Genomic DNA, 17,071 nt, shown 5'->3' with positions numbered 1-17,071 from the left:
ATGCTTGGCTGTATTGATCTGCACTAAGCTGTTTAGCTGCACAAAACTGGAGAGCACACAAACAAACCCACACATGCAAACACAGAAACACATACACACAGATATATATATATATATATATATATATATATACGCAAAAACATTGTCATGCACAAGCACACACACATACAGTCTCTCTCGCTCTGCCTCATGCATGGCCTTAAATTAAAACCTGCAGTCACATACAGTGCAGCCACAATCACACAACAGCGCGCACTTATACAAACACACAGCGATCGATGCATTCTCTCTGTTGCTATACTTAGGCTGTCCACTGGAAGTGGATTAACAGTGGCAGAGGACAAGCAGTTTCATCACAGCAGAAGACAGAACAGGACACTGCAGGACACTGACTTAATACAAACAATCGAGCTTACACTGGCTGGCCTTGTGTGCTTGTGTACTTGTGACCGAATGTGTGTGTTTTTTGTGTAGCTAGATGACAATCCAATACACTCCTTGCCTGCTGGTAAGTAGGCTCTTGTGTTGTGTTGGGAGTGTTCACATGTGTGCGTGAATGGTCTGTACCTGGATGGTGATGCTTCTGTCGACACGGGACATATTAATGCTATGTGGCTGTCCGTTGGCCAGGTTACGCTGGTCCACATCTATAGCAAATGGCTCCTTCAGACCTCCCAGGTCATACCGCACTTGTAGTGAACCTGAGGACATACAGGCCAGGGATTTAAAACCTGTTCTGGTTATATGAAACGTCACATCTCTGCCCAACAATGATGAGTCCATAGGTGGTTAGTGTATTACTACTTGATGACACCTAAGACTAGCCATTTTTTAATTAATTTTGTTTATTATAATAATAATTTTTCCTCTAAAAGTATTCTGACTGAGCTGAACTGAATGTAGTTTTCTGAAGTGATGGTGCAAGCAGGGGTGAGAAATAGTGGGGAAACCCCGAATGACTCACAGGGCCCACAGCTTGACAGGGGATTATAGATACTGTCCCAGGGCACCCCTTGGTAGCCTGAGTATTTTGTAGTTTTATTTTGGTGATTGCTAGACGCTAGATGGCACTATCAAATTTTTATTACTTCTATTTTATCAAAGTGCTTTGCTGCCTGTCAGCCGCTCAGTTGGTGGCCGCTGGCTGGGGAGGATTTTCTGAGATTATTGAACTTTCCAAGCTGTGCTGCAAGGTACATTTTGAAAGGCAGTCCTTGCTAACAAGCATTTCTCCACGCAGACATCTCAGCGGTATGCAACCACAAATTGCGTGCGTGTGTGAATCTTACCATTTTGCCTTAAAACCACAGCCAGATAGTCCTGCGTCTTGGAGCTGACATACATCAGAATAGCTGGAGCATTGGATGTGCTGAAACTAAAGGCCACTTCCTCCTTTGTCAGGTTCACTTCATGTGGCGTCAGCTGGTGCGTCAGGATCTTTGTGTCCCGACTGGCTCCTGCAACTGCTTCGGGCATGAAATTGTACTTGACCAGCGTTCCTGCCTCAAAGAAACCCCCAACATCTGGGCGAGATGACAGAAGAAATAAGAAAAATGGTTAAATGCAGCAGGTGAACACACACACACAAATACAATAAATACTGCTTGGCAATGTGTTGTCAAACAGCACAATATATATATATATATATATATAAAAAGGTAGAATTATCATGTTTGATAAAGCTATGCAAATCAAAACAGATGCAATATGCTTAAAAAACAAGGAAGATAGAAAAGACAGAAAAGAAAAGAAAAACAGCTTTCATCAAAAAGAAGCCACAGGAAAGTGCTCATAAACTCATACATGCCAAGACACAACAGGGTAGACATAGTCTTATGGCCAGAGAGACATAAGCACACACATAAATTTGGCTGTGTTCAGGAGTTGTAGTAAAGTGGGTGTTAAATTGCTGTGATCCAGCATCTGAAACCACACAATACATTGTTTACCAGTACATTAACAAACCTAATGGCATATCCAAGCCATTCCAGGAGGCTTATTGATTCTTGTAATCAAGTGTTGAGAAGAAGGGAACTCGTTTTTCTATAGTTTTGTTATGCTCCTCGTTTGTGTATGTGTGTGTGTACTTGCACGCACGCACTATGTCCATGTGTCACTTACAGAGGAGATAAAAGGCACAATGTGCGTGAAATGAAAGAGAATGGTTACGGGGAAAACAGAGGGCCTAGGGTTGTGTGTGTGTGTGTGTGTGTGTAAATGCCATGGAATATTTCTTGACATGTTTGCCTTACCTCAGTGGCAGCAGTGAAAATTTATAAGTGCAACCTGTGCAAGTGAAGAATACTAAGTGAACACATTGACGCATCTTATTTTAAAGCTTCACTTCACCCATCGTCTCCCACTGGACACAGTACAATAAATACTTCAAGCTACATTACTTAAATTTAATAGAAGACTTATTACTAGAAAATGGGCAAGTTCTCTGACTCGTAATGGCGTACAGGCGAAACCTCCCCTCCATTCAGCTACACTACAATTTTATCCTCTATTCTGCTGTGCACTGGTGTAGTTTCAAGCTTCGCAAGTCTGAAGAGACCCATTTTACAAATTCTGCGTTAACCAGGCAGAGAGCTCGAGAAGTATTAAAATAGTCTAAACTTTTCATTTTGTTTTCTGATGCAGCTGGATAGTTCACTGTCGTGCTAAATCAGACAAAATGCACTATTTCTGTCAGAGCAGCACACTTGATTGAATTCCTTAAGTCAGTCACAAAACAGCATATGAAAAACAAATCAAGATAACAAGACTCAATCTCTTGACAACGGGTGTCACTGAAAAAAAAAGTTTGCTTCTTACCTCACAGCTCCCCTCACACGACACACTGTTTATTTAACTTCTTGTGATTATAGCGTTCAAACATATCAAAAAAAGAGGGCAGGTACAGCGTTCAGTCGTTTGGTGCTAGATTGCGTTGCACCTGCTATTCGTAAATGTAACCCTAAGTTTCTGAATAAAGGCCTTTCCAAGTTCTTAGAAACTTCTAGCTACCTTCAAACCAGTGATTTACTGTAAATTAAGCGGCACCCTTAAATGAAATGTCTAAAATACGTCAAGCTGCAACATAAATTCTGAAAACAGGCCAAATGATAGCTTGGTAGCTCACCTGGTGGAGTGCGTACCTGTTTGGTTTGATTTCCTGTTTTATTTTGAAGTTACATGTGTCCTTTAGTCGTGTCTAGCTTTTATCCTGTTTGTATCTATTTATTGTCCTCGTTTCTGTTTGTTCCTTGTTGGTTAGCTGTCTTATGTCGTCGTGTTGTTGGCATCTGCCCGTACCCCTTCCAAGCTTACATCATAATTAAACAGCATTTTATCAAATGACAGGTCAGATATTGCATGTTAGCCACCTCTTTTATTTTTCACTCTTAACATGTCATATTAGCAAGCAAACGTAAGCATTATCAGTTGGTTTAGTTAGCCATTATCTAAAAATTTGTATTAAGAGGCTGACAAACCTTTCAATGCCTTCTAAACAATCCTTTCTAAATGCAAGTAATACTTATACACACAAAGCGAATTGTTTTGTGCATTTTAGAGTGAGTTTAAAAAACTTTATAATTAAGAGAATTTTATCATATTATATGTATTGTAATGTCAGATGTTTCAACCAAATTCCATATCCAAGGAAGACATTTGGTCCCTCATCCAAGAGACTTCTTCAGTTCTGACTGACTGGTACAGAAACTCATCTATTTAACCTCTGTGGGGTTGTTGTCTAGATCAATACTGCTGGTTTGTTAGTGCTCCTGACTGTTGTAACGACGTTAAAAAGCTGAGTTTCCCTACTAGTCAGTCAGAACTGAAGATGTCTCTTGGATGAGGGACCAATTGACTTCGAGGATCTTCAACCAAGTCCAGCTGCACTTTATTTTAACCTTCCTTAAATAACTATAGCCTGGATGACTGAGGACCTTCAGAGACAACCAAATTCCATTTAACTTACTTTACTCTTCACTCTTAACGTGCCATAGTAGCAAGCTAATGTTAGCTTTGTCTGTAATCAAGTTACACAGTTAAACAGTTCCTTCGGGCAGTTTGTGGGTGTAAATCATTCGTGACAACTAATTTCTATAACTCACTAGTTTGTGTAGAGAACCTGTTTTAATTTAGTGGTGCATAAATAACCATTTAGCAAACTCTGTCATTATAACTAGGCCAAGATTGAACTTGACAAAAACCTTGTGCAACCAGCTTCAATCTCAGCTCTTAACTTAAAAAAAACATTCTTACATTTTATCTTTATTCATACAAACTGTGGACTCTAACCTGTCTCAGCCTTCTCTGCCCAGCTGAGAAAAAATAAGAAGAGAAACTGACTACCTGCCCAGAGTCTCAGCAGCAACTCACACATTTGTCTGGAAGCATAAGAGGGAATGAGAAAACTCTGCTCCAGGGCAGGGACTCTTTATATGTGTGTGTGTGTGTTTTATGTCAGAGTGTGAAGAAGTTTTGGAAAGGGAATTTGTGCAAGCATGCAAACCTCTACAGGTATATGTGTGTTTTTTTGTGAGATTGTGCGTGTGTGTCCATGTGTATGTATGTACATGTGCACATTGGCACCTTGTGACCCTCAAGGGCAGAAAAGCAAAAGAATGAGAGTGTATAATAACAATAATACTGCGGGGTCCCCTGAGCAGCGTGTAAATATGGATACAATGGAAATGCACTATGCAATTATGGCTGGCTTCATGCATTTTTCACTCGCTGGGAGGACATGGAGAGAGGGGGAGATTAAAGAGCGAAATTCAGAGTAGGAAGGAAAAACAGGAGGAGCAACTGGGAGAGAAGAGAACAAAGGAGAGGGTTGGATAAGAAAGGGGAAGAGGGAAGAGGTGAAGAAGAAATGGAAATTTATAGAGGGAAAGAGTAAAAAAATAAGAAAGGAGAGGAAGAAGTGGTATAAATGGGGAAGAAGTTAGCAAATAGGGGGAGGAGAGGAGAGTAAGAACAAGAGTAAGGAGAAACCAAAAGTAGAGAAAGAAAGGTAAAGGGAGAGCAAAGAGGAGGAGGAAGACAGAGAATAACAGGAGTAAAAAGTGACTGGCAGAAAGATTCAAGGAGGATAAACAGAGGGGAGGAATAGGTAGAGGAGCTGAAGGAAACACGCAGAAGTAGCTTAGGGAAAAGCAGACATGGAGAGTAGCAAAAAGAGGAAGGGGTGAATTGCGGATAAAAGGGACAGTGGACAGAAAGGAGATGAGAGAAGAGAAGAAAAAAGAAGGGAGGGCAGGAGAAAAAGGGGAACAAAGAAGATGAGGATTTGAAGCAGCGATGAGTGAAAAGGAAGAAAGAAGGAGTCAGAAGAAGAGATTGAGAGTCACGTCATGCTCGGAAACAAACAGACACAAGGGTGTGCTCTCTTCTTTTCTTTGCCCATCTCTCTTTCTTCCACACGTGCATGCAGACTAATACACACACACACACAGTAATCTCTATTCTCTAAATCCTGAAATGCCTGATTGGTTATGACAGAATTCAGAGGAGGTCTTCTCATGTCTTACACTGGCATATCACCACACGCTGTCACCCTCTTCCCTGGCACACACACACACACACACACACACACACACACACACACACTTTGCTTCCCTGTCATCTTGTCACCCCCCTGCCATGAGCACAGTGGAAAAACACTATTCAGCTTTAGGAAACAAATTAATTCACGTGTCGGGGATCAACTCTCTGACTGGGAGCTAGCAGAAAGCCTCTGACAACACTGCTGCTTTTCTCCCCAGAGCATTTTTATGAAAACTTGTTTTGAGAAGTAGAACTTTAATGCTGTATCTAATGAATCCCTGTGAAACAAACATGATGTTTTTAGCAATATGCAACAGTGCAGGAGCAGAGTAACGGTGTGACAATTCTCTGAACCTAGATCTACTCACTGCTAAGCGAAGTGACTTGCATTTTTTTTTATTTCTTTTTAGACTGATCTCTCAGCTCTGCATTTGCACCGCTTTTAACATTCAGTGAGTGCACTCTAAAGTCAGGGAGAATTGGTGGGTAAGCACTATATCACTCTCAATCGATGCCTTTATCATAAGCCCAAACACTTTCAACACCAACAGCTCCAAACTGAATAGGAAGTGAGGACAATCACAGAGCGCAGCAAAAAACACAGTGGATTGTCAGGCAATAAACGTCTTTGAAACATAACTACTCCAGCATAAACCCTACCGCTATTTGACTGTGGCTTTGTGAACTAAAGAAGGACTATGCCAAAGATAACATGGTTTCAATGATAAAGTGCCCTTCCTCAAACAAATGCTAGAGAATGAAACCATGTTATGGGAATAAAGGGGGAAAAATCAGTTATCTGCTCTTAGATACCTTTGGGATTTGCAAAAAACCCTGCAGCACTTGCAAAAGGGAAATAAAATCTGACATAAAAAAATACCTCAAAGCCCACACAGTGGGAGATTTTTCTTGCAATTGAAGCTTTGGCAATAAAGAAGAGTGTGACGCTCTTCTAGTGGCAAATGATTTACCCTTTCAGTTAGAGACTGACATTGTCTGTCCCGAAATGCCTCTCACCTCTGGTGCAGAACGGGCCGTCATAGGCAGTGTGGCTGCAGTCACACAAGTAGCCGTTGTACTTCTCCACACACTTCCCTCCGTTCCGGCAGTACATCCCAAAACTGGTACAGTGCCCTTGGCATCCGGGCTTGACCCCAGGCGTGACCTTGGCCCTCTCTTCCAGGTCGAGGGTGATGCCGTTCATCCGCAGAGCTCGGATACAGCCTAGGAACCCCCTCTGCCCTCCTGCAGCACCTGAGGGAGCGAGGGAGAGGAAGGAGGGAAAACACAGGTGAGGAGGGGAGGTGGCATCAGTGCGGCAAGGATATATAGCATTGGGAGAAAGGAAAGAAAACAAATAAAAGAGAAGGAAGGGAGGACAAATGGAAGTCAGGGTCACAGAAGTCATTTTGAAAGCAAGAGGCCGTTTTAATCTCTTTTTAGAAACGTTAATATCCGAATGCCTGGAGGAAGCCACTGATGTCACGTTAATCGCTCTGACTGAGACGGCGTTCTTGAAACAACCTTCAACTTGTTTGATTTCTTCACTAATTAAAATGGCCTAATGAACACTGTGCCTTCATGAAGACCTCACAAGCAGGCACACGCAAATGGATGAATGAATGCATGTAAACTACATATTACAGACAAACACACACGTTTAAAACACACCACACACACAGCGCACCTGACCTGACTGAACAAGTCAATATAAGCATTAATGCTTCGCCTGGGGGTGTCTATAGCCATTCCTCTAAAGTGCTTCCATCGTCATTCTGGCCTTGCACCATTACAGTCTAACTACCCATTAACTTGGACAGAGTGGGGGTGTTAAATAGATTAATGTGAACCTAAATGACTATAGCAATAAACACACTCGTCAACATACACCCACAGGTATGGAGTCAAACGTACACAAGCGCACCCACAGAGGATGGTTACACTGTATGGATAAACGAGTATGGGTGCACACTCATAACAAGAGCCGAGGGGCATTTTAGTTATTAAAACCTCTCAATTGCATCCTTTGGATTACAGAGAAGTGTTCATTCAAGAAGCCATGTTAAGAAGACTTGAGACTCACTCCCGGACACACAGTTTCCTCCCTCAACAAACGCACACATCTAGTAGCTCAGCCACACAGGCGCAACACAGACATACTGTAATTAGATTACTAATACATGTACTTTGATGAAGCCAATATGTAATTCACACATCAGGATGCAGCGGAGCTTTCACAAGCTTTCTCCACTTTCCATTCCCACGACAGATTTGACTTTAAGCAGACCTGTTAATTAATCTATTTTGTACCACTGATTGGCTGGAGGTTTCTGCCACCTGTTTACCCAGGTCTAAATCAGTCTCTGATTAAACAGACTGCAGGCTCTGAGGCCTGCGGAGACCAGGGCGGACACGTACACAGACACACACACACACACACACACACACACAGGAGCATACAGTCTTTGTATAACGCACAAATGGTGTGTGATGGACTGATACTGAGTTAATATGATATGTCTGTTTTTGTAAATATGGTGGCAAAAATGTAATGCTGTCCAGTAAATTGCAGCAATATTTATAGACTGCATTTAAATGTATTAGTACCTTTGTTTGTCTTAATTCATATGTTTTTATCTAAGTATTATTACTTATAATAATTTCAGTTACTGTAAATTGCCCATTGTTGGAACCAAAATCTGAGGGATCCTTGCCAAACAGGTTCATGTTATGTCTTAATTTGCTGATCATCAATATCATTATCAGATTTTTCTTAAATATCAGTATCAGCCTTAAAAAGGAGTACAATTGACGAGCATGACACAGAATACTGACATGCATACAAAAATTCAGACACATAAGCACTCAAGTCGAACACGCACGTATTGTGTGTTGGCACTTATTTATGTGTTTATGGGTGTGAGGATATTTTGAGGGTTTTGTTAGTTATATTTATATTTTGAGGTGAGGGTATTTTACCCTGTAATGACGTGCTAATGAGGAAACCTTTTCTATTCATTATAATATATACAGTTCACACACACACGAACACAATAACAGCCACATTTCTAATTAAAAGAGAAGTCATAAAATGTGACCGTGTAATAATGAAGTAATGAATAGACATGCAGTAAGTAGTTAAATACTGCATACAGTTAAGGTAATGGACATACAGCATGCATGTATATGTATATGGACTGTCCTTTTAAGCCTGGTCCAACCAGAGAAATTTCTGGTAACACTTTCTATGAAGGTCATCGCTATAATGACTTATGCATATATTTATATAAGCATCTGCATCTGTTAGGGCCTGTCCATAGGCTCGCCATTCATCTGTGACAACATCTGAGCCTCTTCTTACATGATGTTGGTCGGCAACAGGTCTTCTCTTGAGCGATCTTTCACCACCCTGACAACGAGTTTTCTTGATGTAAATATGTTGTGTTTTTGTGCTAAACTGCAAAATGTTCAAAATTCATACAGATTGTTACTTTACTTAAAGCAAACAATTACGTGTTATAAGGTCTTATAATTAGTTCATATGATATTATGCCCACCTGTAATATATTATACAGGGATAGATATTTTAACACTTTACTTAAAGCAAACAAAGACATGCTATATAACTTTATACATTACTATAAGCTATTATTCCATTTTATATCACTAATTGTAAATGGTGACTAAAGAGTATTCATAACGAGGCAGAGTCGGTGGTTATAATGTGTTATGGAACATGGTCGGAGATTCTTGCCGCACATTGACATAAACTGGTATTACTATTAGTTATAAAACATTAAACCAAAAGGTCATAATACATTATGAACTTTGCTATAGCACCTAATGCATCTTTGTAAGTGATTATAACAACTGTTATAATGTCTTATGGATGCATTATATTGTTTTATAAATATATGCATAAGTCATTATAGCGATGACCTTCATAGAAAGTGTTACATTTCTAATTTACACCAACTGCGTATCTGCTGCACTGCTTTTCTTTCAATATCACCTTATGACTGGGTTAATAGGACGGTAGTATTTCCTACCTCTTTACGTTTGTCTGTTCAACACTAAAGAAATCCTCAGAACAGTGTTTACCCAATCCATGTTTATTACTTTAGGAGGCCATGTGCATTGGTTTTAGATGAGTATTTTTGATTCATATGGTCTAAATGTCATTTCAAAAGCCTTTCTAACCCACCAGCATTTCCAGGGGGAAGATATTATATAAATCCCATTTTACCAGCCCACTGCTTTATATCTGTTGGTTTAAAGCAATTCTTTTTTTCTAACTATCTCTCTTAAAGGTCCATAATGTGGGTTTGATTTTGATGGATCCCTGCTTGGAAAATGTACTTGTGCATTTCAACAAGCCCGAGTCTACAGTAATTCCTCACAGCTATGTGTTAATGTATAGTATAAATCAAAAAAAGTAGCAGCACAAGATCATTTCAGAAGATTAATCTTGGCTAAACTTTAATCACCACTCATGTAATGCAGCAAAACACGTAGGTGAGGTCTTCATACACGTGCGTTTGTGTTTACTCTCACAATCAGCGTCACACAGACATTTTTTATTTTACTCATTAATTGTTACCTACTGTCTTGGCATGTGAGTGAGGCTGGCTTCCCTGTGACAGGTGTCGCACACGCATGGATGTCGATCCATGAAGGCAGGGGCAAGGAAATGAAAAACCAAAGCAGAAAAAGAAAGACAAAACAATCCAACCATGAGAGAATTGAGGAAAAACATGCAAAATCATAAATAAGTGTGATAGTGAGCATTAATCAAGAGGGAAATCAAAAGAACAGATGGTGGCATTAAATAAATAAAATGTGGCACGATTTATAGTTATGTGCATTATGGAGTGAATTGGAGAGCTAAAAGTTAACAGTGTGAAGTAAATGACAGCAGGCTGACGGTATAACATTTACTTTCAAGGCCATTAGAGCAAATGAGCCACTGTGCAGTAAACACTAAAGCAATCAAATGCTTGATGAGGAGCATATTGATTGAGAAAGAGAGAAGGAGATGATACAGAGACAAATATGAGAACGAGGTGAGAAAAATAAAGTTTCTTGTTGTTGTTTATACCTTATGTGAAATCATACAAACAGATTTTTTTTTAAAATTCTTCTGGATTGCCTAGTTTTTTTTTCTACCTCTCTACTTTCAAAAGAGGCTCATCAATATGAATCACAGACAACGTGTGAAGTGGCAGAGGAATAAAAAGAAGAATCAGGCGAGTTCAGACAAAATCTCGATGCCTGCAGGGCTCTCCTTACAATTCCCAATCAAATCGCTCGATCAAACACAAAAGGATCTCTATCTTTCCTGGATGTCAGGGGCCAAATCTAAAACCACTTACCTTTAGTGGCTGGGTCACTTCCTGTGTGTCACACTCTAGCTTCCCAAAGCAATCCTCAAATGAGGATTAAGCAGGGATTAGAGATCAGATATGAGAAGGTGCTGTCGCCCCTGTGGCTGTTCTTACATACAAGTCTTTCCCTGCTTTCTCTCTGTCTCTTCCACCAACACTTGTGTTTCTAGATGTGTGCCACACACAGCAGGCCTGAGAGTTCTCCTGTCGTCCTTTGACCAAAAAAGCCAGAATACAAGCATGCAAATGAGGTGATGGCCGAGGAGCTACCTTTAAGACATTGCATTCCCCGGCCTCAAAGCTGCGAGTTGCTTAGTGATGAAACCTTTCTAGCCCTTTTCCATTTCACTAAATGGAAGCACAAATACGCCGAAAGGCAAATTGGGACATGATAAGGTAAGGATATTTCAGCAGCGTTCAATTCAGCAAAAGTGATGAGACGATGAAATAATATTATAAACGGGGATCAGGGAGGGTAAGGCTATCACATCGGGATGCCTGATTGGAATTTGGAACAATCTCCTTTGGGCAGAACTTTTTTCATGAGACAGTAGGAAGTCTGTGATCCGCCTCAGCACTTTCCCTTCTATCCGCAAATCCCTAAAACTATTTTAGCCCTGGAGTTTGGTTTATAGAGTATTGACAGCTCAGCACAAAAGGTAGAAAGAGGAGACAGAGAAGTGAAAGCATAGGGAGAGAACTGGACAGATCATCAGCTTGCTGATGAGCTTGAAAGGCGTTGTGTGGAGAGGAAGATGAAACCATAAGGAACAAACCAGACCTCTTTACAAAATGCAGGCATAATTGTCGTGATAACAAGCGCTTGATCTGTCTGACAGCTAATACAGAACGTGTGTGGTAGAAGGAAAGTCAGAGGGTTGATATCCTCTTTGTGCAATAATAGTTTCTTAATCCAAAGCAATATAACTGCTGTGTCAAAGTATTAAAGTATCAAAGAAATGACCTTTATAAGTGAGTTGAGTGAGTTTTAGTCATAGCCAGCACAGAGGCTCACTTTATTGAAGCTCACTCTTTATCACTTACATGGATGACTTTCTGAACACGTGTGCGCATATTATAAAATGTGAAATGGGTGTGTGTGTGTGTGTGTGTGTCGGATTAACATGAACTTAATTAGCAGTGCCTGTGACTAAGCTGGACTGAAGCCTCTTAAGAAGAAAACCCAGTGATTTCCAGCAAAGGCTGCTACATCTTTAACTTCTGAAACAATCAGACGTCCTCACAATGGATGGAACGTATTCAGAGAGCGCAAATAGTTTTTTAATTCAATTCAATTATGATTACATGGATCATGTGTACTAGGCATTTGCTTTCCACGCATAAATGCTCGTAATGATGGTGTGTTCGCCTCTGTGAGCATCCTTCTTACACAAAGTGGATATTAAATGTTCAAATTGCAAATAAATGTGTGTACGTGAGTCATTCTTACACATAAGGGTTGTTAATTATTTTTGGATTGTATGGGAGTGTGTGTGTGCGTGTCTTACCCACGTAGAGCTGGCTGAACAGCTCTAGCCGTGTGTGCCCCTGTGCCGGAGCAAGCCGAGATGCCCGATGTGTCTGATCTAACTGAAGGACTGCCTCTTTGACATTTCGCTCGGCCATCACGCGATGCCATTGGTCGTCATTGAGGGGTGTGGCGGAATGTACTGTTAACTCCACAGGTCCGTTTCCAACGTCAAAGGAGAAGGAGACTACTTTAGGAGCTGCAGACAGAGTGTGAGGAGAAGAAATAATAAGAATAAGAAATCTTAGTTACAGAAGTCATCTATTAAACCACACGAAACAAACTTCACAACTTTCTAAAACCCATAAATCTCTGTTCTGTCATAGTCCGCTCCGCAGGTAAATATGCGTTCAATTTCTAATCTAATGGCTCATTTGTTTCAAGGCCATTCATTTGGCTTGTATAGATTTCAGCTTTGCACTACACGACTGCTCACAGCTTTGGACAGGACTAATCTCACGGACAGTCGATAGATGCCAAGAACTGTTGGTTTTGCATGACACAAAGTTGTATTGCAGCAGTTTCCATGTGTCCTTTTTTTTTTTTGCTGTTTTTTAAATTTTAGAGGTTTCCCTAGTTTTGTAGGAGAGAGGAAAGCTAAAGAATTAGAGACAAAACAGAGAGCGAGAGCTGAAGATGAATGACAAGAAGGAAAGAGAAAATTCATGAAAAATTAGTGCAAGATGGCCTTTTTTCCTGCATGATTATTTTTTATCATCTTAAATTAAGTGGATTTGTGTGTGTGTGTGTGCATATGTGCGTGTGAGAGTGTGTGTTTGGAAAGTGTTATGGGGAATTAAGGAAGTTAAAATGCCTTAAAGTTTATTGTCTACTCGGTAATACCGTAGCCTAATCATTCAACAGACCAACAGGGGGCACTGTTATACCTTTTATGACCATGACAGGTCAACTGTTTATCAATATTTCTGAATTACAGTGTGTGTGTGTCTGTGTGTGTGTGTTTCAGCCTACCACCTGTCCATTCCAGATGTTACTTTCAACTGCACTGGGGAGGTCACTCTCTGATGGCTTTTAACCTCTCTGTAGGGGACAATGATTCATCTATACACATTATGTGTGTCTGTTATGATAGAAAAGGAGTTGAAAAAAGAGGCAAAGAATGTGCAATTTGTGTGTGTTCTTATTTTCAACTCTATCTCAACTTGATATAATCATGTCCACAAGGCCAGAAATTAAATTTTTTATTTTGAAACACTACTAACCAGACATACTAGATAATATATAGCTTTACATGATCCCCTCTGCAAGATACTACTGGTGTGGATTCATAAGTTATAAGATGTGAACATATTCATTGTGTACGGACGAGAGACATTCAATAAATGCTTGCCGCTGCAATATGTCAAAGGAATCTTGTTGCCTTGACCTACGAAGCAAATGAAGCAACAATGACAAAACAATGAGGGAATTATTTCTGCTGCTAGAAAGACAATTTTGCAAATGTCAAATTAAAACCCAGTTTGACTCTTTCTTAATGTTTGGTACCACTGCGAGGCTGCTATATAAAAGCTATATATTCTGGGTGGTGGCATATGGTGGTTATTGGCATCAGTGTGCTGCAATCATAGAGATGATGAACAACCACTTCATCGCACTATATGTTACTGCTTCATTATGGCTTCATTAGGCTCAGATATTAGAGAGGATCATTTTATGTAGTAGTCAATGGGGAAATGAACTTTCTTCTTTCCCATTGCCTAATCAATAAACCTGGCCCATTCCTCCTTTTCATATTGCTTTCATCTAATTATCTTTTTTCACTACCTATTTTTCTTTTCTTCTAACTCTTGCATTGCTCATACAATACATGTATAGTTCCTCTGTTTCTTTCTTACCTCCTTTTTGTTTGTTCCTTCATTGTTTCCCTCACTTTGTTTTCTTTGTTCGCTTTCATTTTTTTCCTCCTTTTATCCCCACCGAGTCCATCCTCGCTTGCCTATGTATTACTTCATTATTCTTTCATTTCTTCATTGTTTGTTAATTTACTGCTTGCTTCACTTCCGTTGCTTATCAGTCTCATCAGTTACTGTGCCCTCCCTTCCTCCCTCCCATCATTCCTTTCTTCCTCACTTTTTTCATTGATCCCTTTCTTGCAGACATTATCATTTCCTCTTAGGTGAAGTGCAAAGACACCAGAAATCATCTCAGCCAAAGCTTATCTGGATGTCCTGAGTGCATGAACCAATAAAATAAATCTGAAAGACATTCAACTACCCATAATACACAACACACAGCAGCATGAAAACAAGTAGATGCATGCGCCCACAGTGACACGGGAAGTACAAGCCCTCTGACAGGCTTTAGTACTCTGAATTAATGATGCCTGTATGCACAGGGCAGGTCTGCAGGGCAGGGAGGAGCGCCATCAGTTATTTTAAATGCTGAAAGAAAGCCAAACATATATCTGAATGCCCCAATAGAGACAAAGCTATAGCAATGCTGCTATACGGCATATGAGTGTTTGATTATTTGGGTGTTGCATTAGGAGCACTGCAAAGCAAGACGGATGCCTTACAACTTTCTTTTTCATACTCTGTCCACAGGCAGGAATGAAAACTAAAGTGCCCTCAGAGCACAGCCTCATCTATTTGCATAGCCGTGATGGATGTCGTAAGTGTTAATGTGCGTGTGAATGTAATTTTGTGTGTGTGAGATATACTTACATGTTGGCCTAGAGAAACCCCAGCAGTGCTTTTTATTTTCACCATTTGTCTTTCTATTAATCTCTTAATATGGAGGCTAAAAGAGCCAAGTTGTAAATTTAGCATCAGCACAGCACAACAAAACAATGATATAGATGGATAAAGAGATTGTGTATGTCTGTGTTAAAAATCGCTCCTTGCGTGGGTGTGCGTATTTGTGTCTGTGTGTTTGTCTAATGTGACATTACATTTTGCTGCTCTTCATCTATTTTCAGTGTTTTATCCATTTTCTGTTATACTTGCTAATTCTTTGTTTTTTGTCTCATCTGCTTTTTTATCTGCATTTGTCACTCTTGGCATGGCAGGAACAGTCTGGCCCCTATCAGGAGGGAAAACTCTACGTAAGCGTGAGCCAGACTCACAGTGCCATAGCAAAACCTGCGGCTGTTGAACCTGAAACAAGATTTAAAGCAACTACTCAAAGGCTAAGCATCTCTTTGTGACAACAAAAGTTTTTTTTTGTGCTTGTCAGCAAAAAAACTGTATGATCACAATGCAAAGAATCCAGAGTTTTTTTAGCGTGTAGAAAGATAAAGTGAGATAAATATGAACTTCTCACACTTTTTTGAAGAGGAGTCTAACAAATTCTTAGTGCATCAAGAGCTGCATAGACTACTGCTAAACTTCAGATGTACACTACTCTGTCTGGTCCTCACATAAAAAAATGCAATAGTACAATTTTATACACCAAGGTCTCCATCAGGAAAGTACATTTCATAGCTGGAGCCCAGACTGAAAATGTGTATGACCTTTGGGCAAGACTATCACTGAAAGTGCAGCCTCTTAAGGACTCAAAACATGGCAGATACATACTTTCCACTGAGCCACAGAGCACCCCAGAAGTCAAGCATTTCTTTATTTAGGGACCTTTCTATCTGTCCTCAATCCTGTTACCAGTCCAGTCCACATGGTTCTGAACACGTCTTCAAAGCTCCCTCTCAAATGTGGCTATGCCTCCTTCTTCCTATTAAGATTCAAAGAAGAATAAAGTCCACCTGAGTCTGCTGAGGTCCCAGTAATGTGTGCTTTGTACAAGGTTGTGGGTGTGTATCTGTAAGTGTGTGAATGTGCTTTGAGCTCCTGCAATAGCACAGCTATGCTATTCTGGCCTAATGCTACTCATTTCATGCCCTGACGGGATTGTAGCAGATACAGTTTTTGCACCAGCGAGAGGGCAGAGATTATGTGTGTGTTTATGTGTGTGTGTGTGTGCGCAAGTCGTTTTGCTGTTGTGTGTCTAAATGTGTGCTGTGGGGCAAAATGATAGCAAGGGAGAGGCGAGAGGAAATCGATGTGGGGGTATTTTGAAAGCCTCTGGAGACACACACATGCAAACACACACGCACACACACACTCCGTATCTCCTCTGGCCTGCTGTGCAGCCGTGACAGACTAGATACTTACTGTATATTTGTTTGTGTTTTTGTGTGCACATTTAGAAGACAAACACCAACACCCTCTGGCAAACACCTCACTGTAATTGCATGTACAGTACAGTGTCAACACATTTTTTCTGCACAAATAAGTGTGTGCATGTATAGGAGTTCGGCTTTGTGTAAAAGCTAGTTCAGCTGTAAAATAATGAAAATAAAAAGCTCATGGAACTTTTAGGCCACAAACCAGCTGACAGCAGTGTAATGGCTTTAGAAAGGACTTTGGCTCCCAAATAATCTGTCGACTTTGTGTCTGTTCAGTAGTTGGCATTTGACACAAAATGGCGGGCCAGGCACACCAGAAGGAAATGGTAAGTGAGCGCTTTTGAAACCAAATGCTCAAATCCCTTTGAATCCAAATGAAATGCAATTAGTCTTCTATCGACAGCCATGATGTGCCAGGAACCCCCGTCACAATGCAGCTCGCCGATTAAATTGAAGCCCAGAGATTTTAACAATTTGAGC

General features: G+C 40.4%; 1 protein-coding gene and 1 long non-coding RNA gene across 2 annotated transcripts in view; one reads left to right on the top strand and one right to left on the bottom strand.

The window, feature by feature from the left end:
• Positions 1 to 17,071, bottom strand: part of cntnap2a (contactin associated protein 2a) — a 387,477-nt gene that overhangs the window by 22,870 nt on the left and 347,536 nt on the right. The window contains exons 19-22 of the mRNA XM_038726358.1: positions 12,431 to 12,649; positions 6,556 to 6,792; positions 1,290 to 1,523; positions 568 to 701 (exon numbers count right to left, since the gene is read on the bottom strand). Of these exons, the coding sequence (XP_038582286.1) occupies positions 568 to 701; positions 1,290 to 1,523; positions 6,556 to 6,792; positions 12,431 to 12,649 (824 nt within the window). The remainder of the gene's footprint in view (positions 1 to 567; positions 702 to 1,289; positions 1,524 to 6,555; positions 6,793 to 12,430; positions 12,650 to 17,071) is intronic.
• LOC119908590 lies at positions 1,434 to 16,178 on the top strand. Its single transcript, XR_005445311.1, has 3 exons — positions 1,434 to 1,570; positions 15,015 to 15,081; positions 15,479 to 16,178. It is a non-coding gene; the product is annotated as an uncharacterized LOC119908590 (long non-coding RNA).

The sequence above is a fragment of the Micropterus salmoides genome, unplaced genomic scaffold, assembly GCF_014851395.1.
Source record: "Micropterus salmoides isolate LMB-PRFRI ecotype aquatic unplaced genomic scaffold, ASM1485139v1 Ms_hic_scaffold_1, whole genome shotgun sequence".
In the NCBI taxonomy this organism is placed as follows: Eukaryota; Metazoa; Chordata; class Actinopteri; order Centrarchiformes; family Centrarchidae; genus Micropterus; species Micropterus salmoides.
The sequence above is the reverse complement of the archived record's forward strand: the minus strand, read 5'-3'. Positions and strand labels throughout refer to the sequence as shown.